The sequence below is a fragment of the Microcebus murinus genome, chromosome 18 (genome assembly GCF_040939455.1).
Source record: "Microcebus murinus isolate Inina chromosome 18, M.murinus_Inina_mat1.0, whole genome shotgun sequence".
Taxonomy (NCBI): Eukaryota; Metazoa; Chordata; class Mammalia; order Primates; family Cheirogaleidae; genus Microcebus; species Microcebus murinus.
In genome coordinates this window covers 15,153,029-15,166,228 of record NC_134121.1, presented here as the reverse complement: position 1 = coordinate 15,166,228, position 13,200 = coordinate 15,153,029, and the positions used below count along the sequence as shown (strand labels likewise).

The following is a 13,200-nucleotide window of genomic DNA, read 5'->3' as shown; positions in this document are numbered from 1 at the left end:
GGATAGAAAAACAGGCAGAGGACTAGCGGCCCCCAGCTTCAGAGTTTCAGCCTGATGCATAGCAGACAATCAGAACCAAAGGAACTCCTTTCTTTTCCCTCCGTTGGGCTGGGAGCCCATTTTCACTGCACTGTTTATCTGATCTCACCTCTCTTCTCACTTCATGCCTCAATCTCTTTCACCCAAAAATCCACCTCACCCTGTGGAATTTTAAAAACCTACAAAGCAAATACCTTGAATGCAGATTGGAATGCTTAGACAATGCAAAGACCTGGGTTAGTCATTAGCCTTTGTTTTTCAGAAGGACAAGAAATAAGGTGGGGAAATGTTGACACAACAGTGGCCATCAAATTTAAGTTAAATCTTTATTCATTCAGTGTCTTGTCCTGCTAAACTTGGGTTTCAGTTTCTTTTGATTTCTAAAAAGGGCAAAGAGTTTTTCCTTAATAGTAGAAGGGTTGTTGTTTGTAACCTTGAACCTCTAATCGTTTGTTACTGGGAATCTTCAACCTGTGAGCATTAGTTGTAGAAAACTGTCTGTGTGTACATAAGTTGTAAACCGTGTTGATCTTAAGATGTTGACTGGACTCATGGACCTGGTCATTATTAACCCTCTGTGATGTCACTGTTCTAGCTCTAATTAACTCTATCAATATATAAACCTCGGTGGGTTCTCTGAAAATCAGGATTCTATATAAAGGCATGCCTTCTTATAAAACACACACACACACACACACACAAATTAATAAGTAAACCTGCACTCTCCTTTAAAACTGCAGACCCAAGCCAAGTAATCCACAAAAATATCTAGGACAACTTATCAATGGTTTGATCAGAGCAGATTTGAGGGTGAGGAAAGAAGCCCCTAAGTCAGGGAGAGAAAAAGTCTCATCACCTGGCTGGCAGTGCTTCAAAAGTAAAGACAGCATTTCCTGCTCTAACTCATTTTGAAGGAGGAATAGACTAGGAGCTGAATTCAGTGCTTAAGACATGTCCACATACCACTCAACACGCTGCATTAGGCAGGTACTATTATTCCCATTAGGCAGGTACTATTATTCCCATTTACTACCGGGGAAACTTTGGCACAGAAAGCTTGAATAACTGGTCCAAAGTCACGTAGTAAGTTACCTTTGGCCATGCCTCTGGCCACTGCACTTTACTGATAAAAAAAAGTCATCCTTTCAGTCAACAAATAGCTGAGCATCTACCATAAATTAGGCAATAAGGAAGCTACACAAATAAATATGGTCTTCGCTTTCAAAGAGGGAGAAATTTAATGGGGACAATTTAGTAGGGGAAACGAGAGGAGCACGTAAGTAAATAGGAGAGCAGAACAAGATTTGGATTCCTAACAGAGGTATATACTTTTTTCCTCTGAGAGTTCAGAGGAGGGAGGAGAACCCCCCAGCCTGCACTGGTGAGGAAGATGAAGAGGCTTCACTCAGGAAGCAGAATCCGAGCTGGATCTTAAGGAAAGGCACTGTATTGCCCAGGAGACACTTAGGGAAGGACAGAAGTCATTCTAGGCTCAGGAAAAGATATGGCAGGTTGGAGAGGCCCATTTGGCCAGTGGGTTTTCATTACAGATTAGAGAGGATGTGAAGGCGACATGGCAAGTAGAACAAAGCATTGAGCAAGACCCAGGTCTCCTGACGTCCAGTCTGGGGCTGCTCCCACTGCTCTTCACTGCCTCAACCAGAGCACTTGCCTGTTAGAGTGACTTTAGGCAAGTCACAGCCTCAGTTTCCTCATATATGCTACTCTTCAGGCATTTGTCACACCCACCTTGATATAATCACTTTTTTTTTTTTTTTTTTTTTGAGACAGAGTCTCGCTTTGTTGCCCAGGCTAGAGTGAGTGCCGTGGCGTCAGCCTAGCTCACAGCAACCTCAAACTCCTGGGCTCGAGTGATCCTTCTGCCTCAGCCTCCCGGGTAGCTGGGACTACAGGCATGCGCCACCATGCCCGGCTAATTTTATATATATATATCAGTTGGCCAATTAATTTCTTTCTATTTATAGTAGAGACGGGGTCTCGCTCTTGCTCAGGCTGGTTTTGAACTCCTGACCTTGAGCAATCCGCCCGCCTCGGCCTCCCAGAGAGCTAGGATTACAGGCGTGAGCCACAGCGCCCGGCCAATATAATCACTTTATAAGCTCACGATGGCTTCTCTCGCCTATTAAGACTGTGATCTTCATTAAGGAAAATCTGGGTCTGATTCAAAGGGTGAACAAGTTGTGTGAGAAAGGTGACAGTAAAAAAAAAAAAAAAAAAAAGAAAGAAAGAAAAGGAAAAAACACAAAGGATGAATAAGGTTCAGTTCCTAACCTCAAGGAGCCCAAGGTCAAGGGGAGATGACAAGTACAAAATTTACAATTGCATTATTATATGGTAAACGTAGCAATAGGGTTAGCTTGAAAAGAAAAGGCACTTAACCAGACTGTGGGACTCAGGGTTTCCTGAGACTACAGCAGCTAAGCTGAGATTCACAGTTGAGCAGGAGCCAGCCACAGCTGGGGTCCTTCCAGGAAGAGGAAAGGCACAAAGGCAGGAAACTCTGTGATATCTACAAAGAACCATACGCAATTTAGTTAAGCAATTTGGTGGGAGGCAGAGAGTGCCAGAAAGGAAGCAGGAGAGGAAGGACAGGGCCAGGCCCTGTAGGATTTTATATAAGTATTTAATATGCCTTTGTCTCATCCGAAAATCATAGTAAAATGCATCCTAAGCAGTGGGCCCTCCATAAATATTTCTTAAAATAAATACAATGAAGCCTGTGACTCAGGAGGCTATTGCAGGAGAATTGCTTGAGGCCAGGAGTTTGAGACCAGCCTGGGCAACACAGCGAGACCTCATTTCTAAAAACTAAAAATAAAAAATTAGCTGAACATGGTTGCCCCAGCTACTCGGGAGCCTGAGCTAGAAGGATCTCTTGACCCCTGGAGTTTGAGGTCACAGTGAGCTATGATTATACCACTGCACTCCAGCCTGGGTGACACAGGGAGACCCCCCCCTCGTCTCTAAAATAAATAAATAAATAAATAAATAAATAAATAAATAAATAAATCCACCCTGAAGGTTTAAGTTGTATCAGCTGGTTGGGTTTGTTCTCTTCCCCTCCCCCACCCCCAGGTGACTTGTCACATCCAGGCCAGAGGGGTGAGGACTGTGGCCCTTTATAACTACCCACACAGTGAAGAGTTCAAGATCCATCCAGCAGGAGCCAGGCTGAATCAGAAGCAATGAGATAAGGATGCAGACGGATTGTGCTTACCTCCTTCTCTGAGATCAAAGGCCAGGTGTTCCCAAGATAAAGGAGAGGGTGCAGGGCTACTGCCAGAGCAGAAGGCAAACACTGGAAGGCAGCGACCTTCATCTGGGATGACCTTCTGCACAGACGTGCAAAGTAGGACAGAATCAGCAGGGAGACTTTATCCCATGCACGATTCATGAATAAGGGCCTCCAAGGTGCCTACTCCGAGCCCAGTGCCCCACAAGGCTGTGAGGACTTTTGCATCCACTCTCCCCTCCTACCCCCAGCACGAGAATGCTGCTGTGAAGTCTTCAAAACTGGAACCCTAACAACTGTCTAGGATTCCAGCTACTTTCTGGGTAACCGGTAAGGAAATTAGGAGTGAAAAATCGGAAATTGGAGACTTGGAAAATCCTTGCCATTGCCCCTGCCGCCAAGTGCACTGGATACAGTAAGTGAGCAGGAGGAGCCATCGTCACACTGAATGAGGACAGCCCTGCGCTCCCCACAAACTCACCACTCCCTACCTAAGAAGTGCTAATTGCCGGGAACACCCTGTTCCCTGGGGCACTCGGTGCTATAGCATTAGGGTGAGCTGAGCTGGCAAGTGACAGCCTTGGGGCTGTTTAGCCTCTGTGGAGTACCCCAGGGGAGCCCATCCACCAAGAAGCACAGGGATCCTCCAAGTGAGAAGGACTCTGCACCTTGGCAAGTTAGATGCTCCTTCTCCTTGGTTACTCCCCATCCCATCCCTTGCTCTTCTGTGAAAATTAAGGGTGAATCCCAAGGTTTGAGGCACCTCCCATCGAAACCCACAATGACCCATCTTCCCATTTCCATGAGCCCTCGCACCCCACAGGTGAACAAATCTGATCTCGGGACACAGCAGGGCCCAGTGATGTTCTCCATTAAGTAACGTTCTTCCATTTCCCACTTCAAGTATCCATCCCTCAGTGGGCCCCACACACAAGGCACTTTTATAATCCTGGGAACCACAACCACCCCAGGCACACTTGGAACAATAACCGTTCACAGCCGGCTCCAGGACTCCCTTGGAGTGGGTCTCGCCTCTCCTGTGCCAGCCTTTCTAGCATTCGGCCTCTCTTCAGCCAGAACTTCATTTCCCAAGACATAGTGATCTCTTTTGTCTCAAACTCATTGCAAGAGAAGCATCCGTACTTTATTATTTTTCTTTTCCTCCCCTGCAAGGTCCCTAACACACAGGGAATTTTGGTTATAAATTGTGGATAACTGACTCACAAATAAGCAGTGGCAGACGCCTCAGGCCTAGAGATGAAGTGATATCCTAGATTAAGGGGCAGGCCTTGCAGTTAGACCATCACCAAGGCTCAAATCCCAGCTCTGCTTCCTCCCTGTGGAAGGTTGGGGGAGTGACTTAATTTTTATGGGCCTCAGTTTCCTCATGTGTAAATGGGGCCATGATAATAGTAGCTGTCTGCTGTCAGAGAACAATGAGAAAATAATAGCAATGGTGGCCACTCTAGTGGGCTGTTAGAAGGATTAAATTTGTTAATATTTTTTGATTTATTTATTTATTTGAGACAGAGTCTCGCTCTATTGCCCGGGCTATAGAGTGCCGTGGCATCAGCCTAGCTCACAGCAACTTCAAACTTAAGCAATCCTTCTGCCTCAGCCTCCCAAGTAGCTGGGACTACAGGCATGTGCCACCATACCTGGCTAATTTTTTCTATATATACAGTTGTCCAGATAATTTCTTTCTATTTTTAGTAGAGACGGGGGTCTCACTCTTGCCCAGGCTGGTCTCGAACTCCTGGCTTCAAGGGATCCTCCTGCCTCGGCCTCCCACAGTGCTAGGATTACAGGCGTGAGCCACCGCGCCCGGCCTGTTAATATTTTTAAAATACTTAAAACAGTGCCTGGCACATAATAAGCACAAAAAAAGTGTTGAATAAACAGATCGTGTCTTTTTAATTCTAATCTTCTCAGAGTATTACAAATACCATTGTTCGGTATTAACTGTGGGAACCTCCATTTGGCCACATTTCCGTCTGGTTTAGCCTGTACCCTCAGTAGTGAGGCCAAGTGGTAAGGCCAAACCTTATCACACATCAAAGTCACCTAAGGAGTTTGTGGGTTTTTTTGTGTGTTGTTTGTTTTTTTTTTAGGAGATGAAAAGTTTACTTAGAAATTGTAAACATTTAGCAAAGATAAGACAGATGCTATTTTCCATATTCTACAGAAATACAATAATTTATAGCTGCCTTGGTACATGGTCACATGATATAAAAACAAATCTAATGGAAGGAGTTTGTGTTTTTTAAAAAACACAGATTTTAGGGTTTTATTGGTCCACTCATTCAACAACAACTTGAGCACCTATGATCTCTGAGAATAGGATGGGTAGTAAAATAGGCAAAGTACCTCCTGTCAGTGAACTTACCTCCTAGTGAGGGAGATAGAACAGAAAACTTTTTCTGTAAACGACCAGATAGTAGATACTTTAGGCTATGAGGGCCAGGCAGTCTCCATGGAAACCACTCCCTCCTGCCCTTCTAGCGGGAAAGCAGCCCCAGACAATATGTCAATGACGGGGTGTCTGTGTTCCACTAGAACTGAATCGATGGACGCTGAAATTTGTATTTCATATAATCTTCACATGTTGGGAAATATGATTCTTCTTTGGATTATTTTTTCCAGCCATTTACAAATGTAAAAACCATTCTTAGCTCGCAGGCCATACAAGAACAAGGTCTGCCTGAGCGATCCCTGACATGGACAGTAAGTGAACAAGCACGTCATTTAAGGCCTGAGCCAAATGAACGCAGCTGTTGCGATGCCACCGAAAGAGGACCAGCCTAGAACTCGGGGCTGGGGTCCTGGTCCCAGTCCTACCCTACTGGAGTCCACGCAAGTCACTTAGGCTTATGGCCTCATTTCCTCTGAGGATTAAAACTCTTTTTTTTTTTTTTTTTTGAGACAGAGTCTCACTTTCTTGCCCAGGCTAGAGTGAGTGCCGCGGCGTCAGCCTGGCTCACAGCAACCTCAATCTCCTGGGCTCAGCGATCCTACTGCCTCAGCCTCCCTAGTAGCTGGGACTACAGGCATGCGCCACCATGCCCGGCTAGTTTTTTTTTTGTATATATATTTTTAGTTAGTCAATTAATTTCTTTCTATATTTTGGTGGAGACGGGGTCTTGCTCAGGCTGGTTTTGAACTCCTGACCTTGAGCAATCCGACCGCCTCGGCCTCCCAGAGTGCTAGGATTACAGGCGTGAGCCACCGCGCCCGGCCTGAAACTCTTTAACAGCGTTGACGATTCTGTGTACAATTAGCATGCATTATTTTGTGATTTAAAAATCTACTTTCACATGCTGCTGTAGGAAAAAAAAAATAAATAAATAAATAAATAAAAATCTACCGACAGGCCGGGGCACGGTGGCTCACGCCTGTAATCCTAGCACTCTGGGAGGCCGAGGCGGGCGGATTGCTCGAGGTCAGGAGTTCGAAACCAGCCTGAGCAAGAGCCAGACCCCCGTATCTACTATAAATAGAAAGAAATTAATTGGCCAACTAAAAATATATATAAAAAATTAGCTGGGCATGGTGGTGCATGCCTGTAGTCCCAGCTACTCGGGAGGCTGAGGCAGCAGGATTGCTTGAGCCCAGGAGTTTGAGGTTGCTGTGAGCTAGGCTGATGCCACGGCACTCACTCTAGCCTGGGCAACAAAGCGAGACTCTGTCTCAAAAAAATAAATAAATAAATAAAATTAAAATCTACGGACAGGCCTGCCCGCAGCGTCCCGAATCCCAGCCACACCCCTGGCTCTGCGGGCTCGGGCTGGGGCTGCGTCCCGGGCAGGAGGCGGCGCCCTCGCGTGGCAGCAGCAAACACCAGCGGGTGCTGGACCCAGAGGCGCGGGGAGCCCGGACCGGCGCCATTCCGGGCAGAGCGCGCCCGGGCCACGGCCTCCCCAAGCCCGACGTGGCTGCTGCATCCAGGAAACCCGGGCGTGCGCGTGGCGCCTGAGCGATGCCCTGGTCCCGGGGTCCGCGCGCGGGGGCGGTGCCGAGTTGCTTCGACAGCTCGGACGCCTGGTCCTCCGTGGTAGGAAGCCCGGCTGCCTCCGTCGTCGTGCCCTCCCGCGGCCGCGGCGCCCAGGGCCGGCTTCCTGCTTCTCCGCTCGCCCGCACCGCCGCGCCGCGCTCCCTGCACCCGCCGGCCGGTGCCTCAGGGTAGGCTTAGCCCCTCCTCCTCCCCATCCCCGCCCCTGCGCGGTGCTCCCGCCAGATCCCCGGGTCTTGGCAGTCTGGCCATCTTGTCTTCCGAGTCCGGCTCCGTGCCTCGCATGCCTGTTCCAAGCTCCCTGCCAGAGGTCTTCGGTTCCCAGAAGAGCAAAAGCGTCTCTGCACCTAGGTGGGGAAAGAGCTGGCTGTGACCTTCGCGTTGTCCTGGAGGGCCCCGCCTTGGGCTGAATGGCAGCACCCACGCAGGGCCGTCTGGCACTGACCCACCTGCTGGTGGCTCTCTTCGGCATGGGCTCGTGGGCTGCCATCAATGGGATCTGGGTGGAGCTGCCTGTGGTGGTAAAAGACCTTCCAGAGGGTGAGTGGGAGGGAGGTGCAGGGAAGCTGGGGCAGGTGCGCCCAGGAAGGCGGGCTGCGGATGCTCTTCGTTCCTTAGCCATCGTGCCTGTGACATGGCATCGTTCCTTCCCTGCAGGTTGGAGCCTCCCCGCATACCTCTCTGTGTGTGTGGCGCTGGGGAACCTGGGTCTGCTGGTGGTGGCCCTGTGGAGGCGGCTGGCGCCGGGCAAGGGCGAGCAGGTCCCCATCCAGGTGGTACAGGCGCTGAGCGTGGTGGGCACAGCCCTGCTGGCCCCTCTGTGGCGTCACGTGGCACCAGTGGCCGGGCAGCTCCACTCTGTGGCCTTCCTAACACTGGCCTTGGTGCTGGCACTGGCCTGCTGCACCTCTAATGTCACTTTCCTGCCCTTCCTGAGCCACCTGCCACCTCCCTTCTTAAGGTCTTTCTTCCTGGGTCAGGGGCTCAGCGCCCTGCTGCCCTGTGTGCTGGCCCTAGTGCAGGGTGTGGGCCGCCTCGAGTGCCCGCCAGCCCCCACCAACGGCACCTCTGGGCCCCCGCTTCGCATCCCTGAGCGTTTTCCTGCCAGCACCTTCTTCTGGGCACTGACCGCCCTTCTGGTAACTTCAGCTGCTGCCTTCCATGGTCTTCTGTTGCTGTTGCCATCACTACCATCTGTACCTACAGGGGGCCCAGGGCCTGAACTGCAAGTGGCAACCCCAGGAACAGAGGAGGAGGAGGAGGAGGAAGAGGCCTTGCCATTGCAGGAGCCACCGAGCCAGTCAGTGGGCACCAACCATGGCCCGGCCCCTGAGACCCACTGGTGGCTCTCGGTCCAGGGTGCCTGCCTGCTGGGCCTGCTGGCCGTCACCAGTGCGCTGACCAACGGTGTGCTGCCTGCAGTGCAGAGCTTTTCCTGCTTGCCCTACGGGCGCCTGGCCTACCACCTGGCTGTGGTGCTGGGCAGTGCCGCCAACCCCCTTGCCTGCTTCCTGGCCATGGGCGTGCTGTGCAGGTGCACAAGGGGCCCCAAGCCCGGAGTGGGTGGAACCTAGGGATGGGGCCCGGGTCCTGGTGCAGCTAGCCCTGAGTCTCTGCTCACCCCCCACAGGTCCGTGGCAGGGCTGGGTGGTCTCGCTCTGCTGGCCGGACTCTTTGGGGCGTACCTGATGGTGCTGGCAATCCTGAGCCCCTGCCCACCCCTGGTGGGCACTTCTGCAGGGGTGGTCCTTGTGGTGAGCACAGTGGGGACATGAAGTGGGGAGGAGGGTTTGCCCTGGAGCAGGGGCACATGATGCTCAGCCTTCTGCTATGTCCCCCTTCTCAGGTGCTGTCGTGGGTGCTGTGTCTGGGCATGTTCTCCTACGTGAAGGTGGCGACCAGCTCCCTGCTGCATAGCAGGGGCCGGTCTGCATTGCTGGCAGCTGGCGTGGCCATCCAGCTGGGCTCCATGCTCGGCGCTGGCGCTATGTTCCTTCCCACCAGCATCTACCACGTGTTCCGCAGTGGAAAGGATTGTGTGGACCCCTGTAAACCCTGAGCCTGGGCAGATGGGGCCCTCACTCCACCCCACCTGTCTTCACCTTGAGGCTGCCACAGTGCCCTAGTCCCTGCAGCCCAAGCAGGCCTCCCGACACACAGGCATGCTCATGGACACTTCAGGCTGGGGTGAAGACCAAAGAGCAGCCTTGAAGCCAGGGATAAATTGGGGCCGTGGACTTGGACCCTGGGCCTGAGATTGTCATGGGATTTGTACAATAAAGCATTTTATTTTTAAAAAAATCTGATGAAAACCTTATAAGAAAAATTTAATGAAATAAGAGAATTGGGTTAATTTTTCAGATATATTCTCTAATGTGCAATTAGAGTCAAATACAGATTGTAATGCTTTTCTTATATCCACAACTTCTCTCTTCTGTAGGTTTTCTTGTCCGAAATCTTTTTTTTCTTTTTTATTATTATTATTTTGTTGTGAGTTGTATAAAATCTTTCTTAGTAAAGTGATTCTCTGTCATTTGCTATGGGATTGTCCCTTACTCTAACATGCACAGATTTGCACAGATTTCTAAAACTCCTGTTTCCTGATCATCTTTCTTTTCTCTCTGTAGTCCCCTCACAACCCAACAGTGCTAAGTGCTTAGTGCAGGTAGGTGTTCAATAAATTCTTGCTGAACAAACATATTAGGATCCATTTTCAGAAGACAGCAGTAGATACTTTGGGGTGATGGAAACATGGATTACTTCAACTTTCTTCCTTCTACTTTTCGGTATTTGTAAAATTTCAAACAAAGCAAAACCCAATCTAAAACCCCCTAAGGTCGACCCACTTCCCTTGCAAAGACGCTATGACAGAAGTGGCTTAATGAATGCTTCTCTACCCTTTCTTTGAAACTCAAGAGCATCCACGAAGAGGAGGACATGCTAACTCTGAAAGGAGTCAGGTGGCCCCTTCTGGAAAACGAAGATGACAGCTAGTCCTGGAGGAAGAAGAAATCCCCGCAGGGCCCCTGCCTTCCCCCGCGCCACCTTGCTCCCGTCCCCGCCACGGGTCCAGGCCTCCCGACCCAACTCCAGCCCCGCGGAACGGAAGCCCAGCCTTCTGCGCGTGCGCCCTCCCGCCCCGCCCCCGGGAGACTCATGCGCAGGCACGGCCGCGGGGCCCCGCACGGCCACGCTCTCTCAAGGCTCTGTGAACGCGCATGAGAAGGCGGCCTTTGTGGGAACGTGCGCCTCTTCTCCCCCTGGCGGACAATAGTGGAACAACAAGGCTTGGGGCGAAGTTTTGGTGGGTAGGGTGGTGCCAGCCATTGCAGAGTGCTGAGCTGCAGAGGAGCTTTGACATCTCTTGGGACCTGACTTCGTTTTGCAGCACCTTCCTTCCTTCCCAAGGCTTCATTTTCAGTTCAGAGCAAGGAGTAAGGGATGGCACCAACCTTGAGCTCTTAGTATGTGCTAGGCCCTTTGCACATATTGTCTCATTAAATCTTCCCAACAGCTTGAGTTATTAGTCCTATTATAGAGAGAAAAAGTAAACTGAGGCCCAGAGAACACGACTTACTCAGAGTAACACAGCTAATTAGTGAGGAGGCAAGAGCCCAAGTCTGTGTGCTCCAAGGGTTCTGCTTATAGCCCTAGCCTGCTGGGGTGGGGCCCTGGATTTGGAGGAGAGCTTCTCCTCTCCAGCTGAGAGGGCTCTGTGAGAACGCCCAGTTTCCCCAGTCATTTGTAAAGAAGCTTTAATGGATTGTAGTTCATTTTCCCAGGTATCTGAAAACCTCCACGGTGGGAGTTAGGAACTGGAGAAGGAATTCCCCCACTTCTTAACACATTGACTGCCGCATCAGAAAAAAATTCTTTTCCTTGGGGCCACAGTGTTTTATTACAAAAATAGAATAAAAACTTCAAAAACAAAACAATCCTTTCTAATTTATTTTATTTTTAACTATTTTCTGTGCACGAGTTATATACAACTTGAAAAATAGTTCTCACGGCTCCCAAGGTGAAGAGACATGTGAGTTGTTACATATGCTTTACTACGAGGCTGTGGGGTCAAAACTAACATGAGTTAAATACAACTCATAAGGCAGTTAATGTGTTAAGGGGGGGGGAGATAGGTAGAGGAAGGAACTGGAAGAGTTGAGGTGGAGATCCCCATTGAGGAGGCTATCAGGGACATTGCAGGTTAATGTCAGCTTCTACAACTGTGGAATTGTTTAGGGATGAGAGAAGCAGTTTCTACAACTCACATCTGGTGACCAGACCTTTAGATATAACATACTCTATCCAGATCATGCCAGAGTCTCCTCTTGCCTTTCAAGAGACAGGCCAGGCATATAGGGAGAGCCTGTAAGCCACATTAGGTTAAGTAGGATACTTAAAGCTAGACCACCCTGGATGGTGTTCCCTAAAATTCTTCTGGTCCATGACCACAGGACGCAGTGATGCCCAGGGTCCCCAAGACTCCTTATAAAGGAGTAAGACAATGGTACAAGCAGCATGTGACTCATCGGGAGTGGTGGATCTCCATGAGGAGAACCTACCCACGGTCCCCCGAACCAAAATGGCATCAAGTAGCTATGGACACTAAATCTTTAAAAGGGAAAAGAACAATTTCAAACCAAACCAAATTAGAAACTATGAATATAGAAAGGCATAAGACTGTTAAACAAAAAAAATACATTGAGATCTCCAAATTTGTTCAAGACACAAAAATTCTAGGTGACAGAACAAAATGTCTAAATGACTAACCAACAAAAGGAAAGAAACCTCCAAAGAAAGAAATGAAGAAAAGCCAGCTGAATTTCCAAGGAAACCAGGGGTGAAACTGTAGAAATGTCAAAATTGAGTGAGCTAGAAAACTGGCAGATTGTTTAGGTAACTTTGCATGATTCCAGAGGCCCACAAAATAGCGGCTCTCCCTTCTTCACAGGTCAACTTGGAAGAGAGGAGAATGTAGAGGCAGGCTCACGAAATAGTTGAAAAGATCTAATTTGACAAGGCCTGTGGTTTCTAGCAGAGATGGTATCTGATGTTCCAGAGGGATGAGATAGAGTCTGGGCTTTAGTTAGGTTGACCTGGGTTGGAATCCTAACTTTGCCACTTAAGAACTGTATGAATTTGGTCAACCCATTAATCTAATTGAACCTCAGTTTTCAGGACATGGGCACAGTGGCATACACCTACAGTCCCAGCTACTCGGGAGGACTGCTTAAGCCCAGGAAACGTAGCAAGACCCTCTCTCTCAAAAAAAAAAATAAAGATTGAAAAAGATTGACATCTTCCTATCTGAAAAAATGGAGACATAAGACCTACTTTACAGGGAGTATTTTAAGGACTAAATGAAATGCCTGTGGAATGCTGGCACATGTAGCACAGGTAAGACACTAATGGGTACTTCTGTGGATAAAATCTAAACATCTATCATGTGGATGACCACATTATTAAAGATTCCACATTATGGAAGACTGGAGAAGAGGGTTTTTAAAATGGTAGATAACCTATGCAGCTACTGTCATGCCACACACACACAAAAAGGTAGATAATACATATTTATATAAGGCAGGTCTTTAGGAAAAATAATCCAACTGTATTTATTTATTTTTTTTAGACAGGGTCTTACTCTGTTGCCTGGGTAGAGTACAGTGGCACAATTATAGCTCACTGAAACCTCAAACTCCTAGGCTCAAGCAATCCTCCTGCCTCAGCCTCCTGAGTAACTGGGACCGCAGGTGCACCCACCGCATCCAGCTAATTTTTCTATTTTTCTGTATAGATGGGATCTTGCTATGTTGCTCAGGCTGGTCTCAAATTCCTGGCTTCAAGTGATCCTCCCAACTTGGCCTTGTAAAGTGCTAGGATTATAGGCATGAGTCCCCGAGCT

At 49.0% G+C, this 13,200-nt stretch overlaps 1 protein-coding gene across 1 annotated transcript; it reads left to right on the top strand.

The window, feature by feature from the left end:
* The first annotated feature begins 7,119 nt into the window (after positions 1-7,119).
* SLC52A1 (solute carrier family 52 member 1) lies at positions 7,120-9,602 on the top strand. The gene is made up of 5 exons (XM_075994208.1): positions 7,120-7,471; positions 7,653-7,841; positions 7,959-8,835; positions 8,932-9,055; positions 9,148-9,602. The coding sequence occupies exons 2-5, from the start codon at positions 7,712-7,714 to the stop codon at positions 9,358-9,360; spliced, it is 1,344 nt and encodes a 447-aa protein (XP_075850323.1). The 5' UTR covers positions 7,120-7,471; positions 7,653-7,711; the 3' UTR covers positions 9,361-9,602.
* The last annotated feature ends 3,598 nt before the right edge of the window (positions 9,603-13,200 follow it).

Excerpts from the sequence above, each read along its gene's own strand:
- SLC52A1 (XM_075994208.1), top strand. The coding sequence starts at position 7,712 with ATGGCAGCACCCACGCAGGGCCGTCTGGCACTGACCCACCTGCTGGTG. Across the intron at positions 8,836-8,931 it reads GCCATGGGCGTGCTGTGCAG|GTCCGTGGCAGGGCTGGGTG; the intron begins GTGCACAAGGGG and ends CACCCCCCACAG. Across the intron at positions 9,056-9,147 it reads CTGCAGGGGTGGTCCTTGTG|GTGCTGTCGTGGGTGCTGTG; the intron begins GTGAGCACAGTG and ends CCCCCTTCTCAG.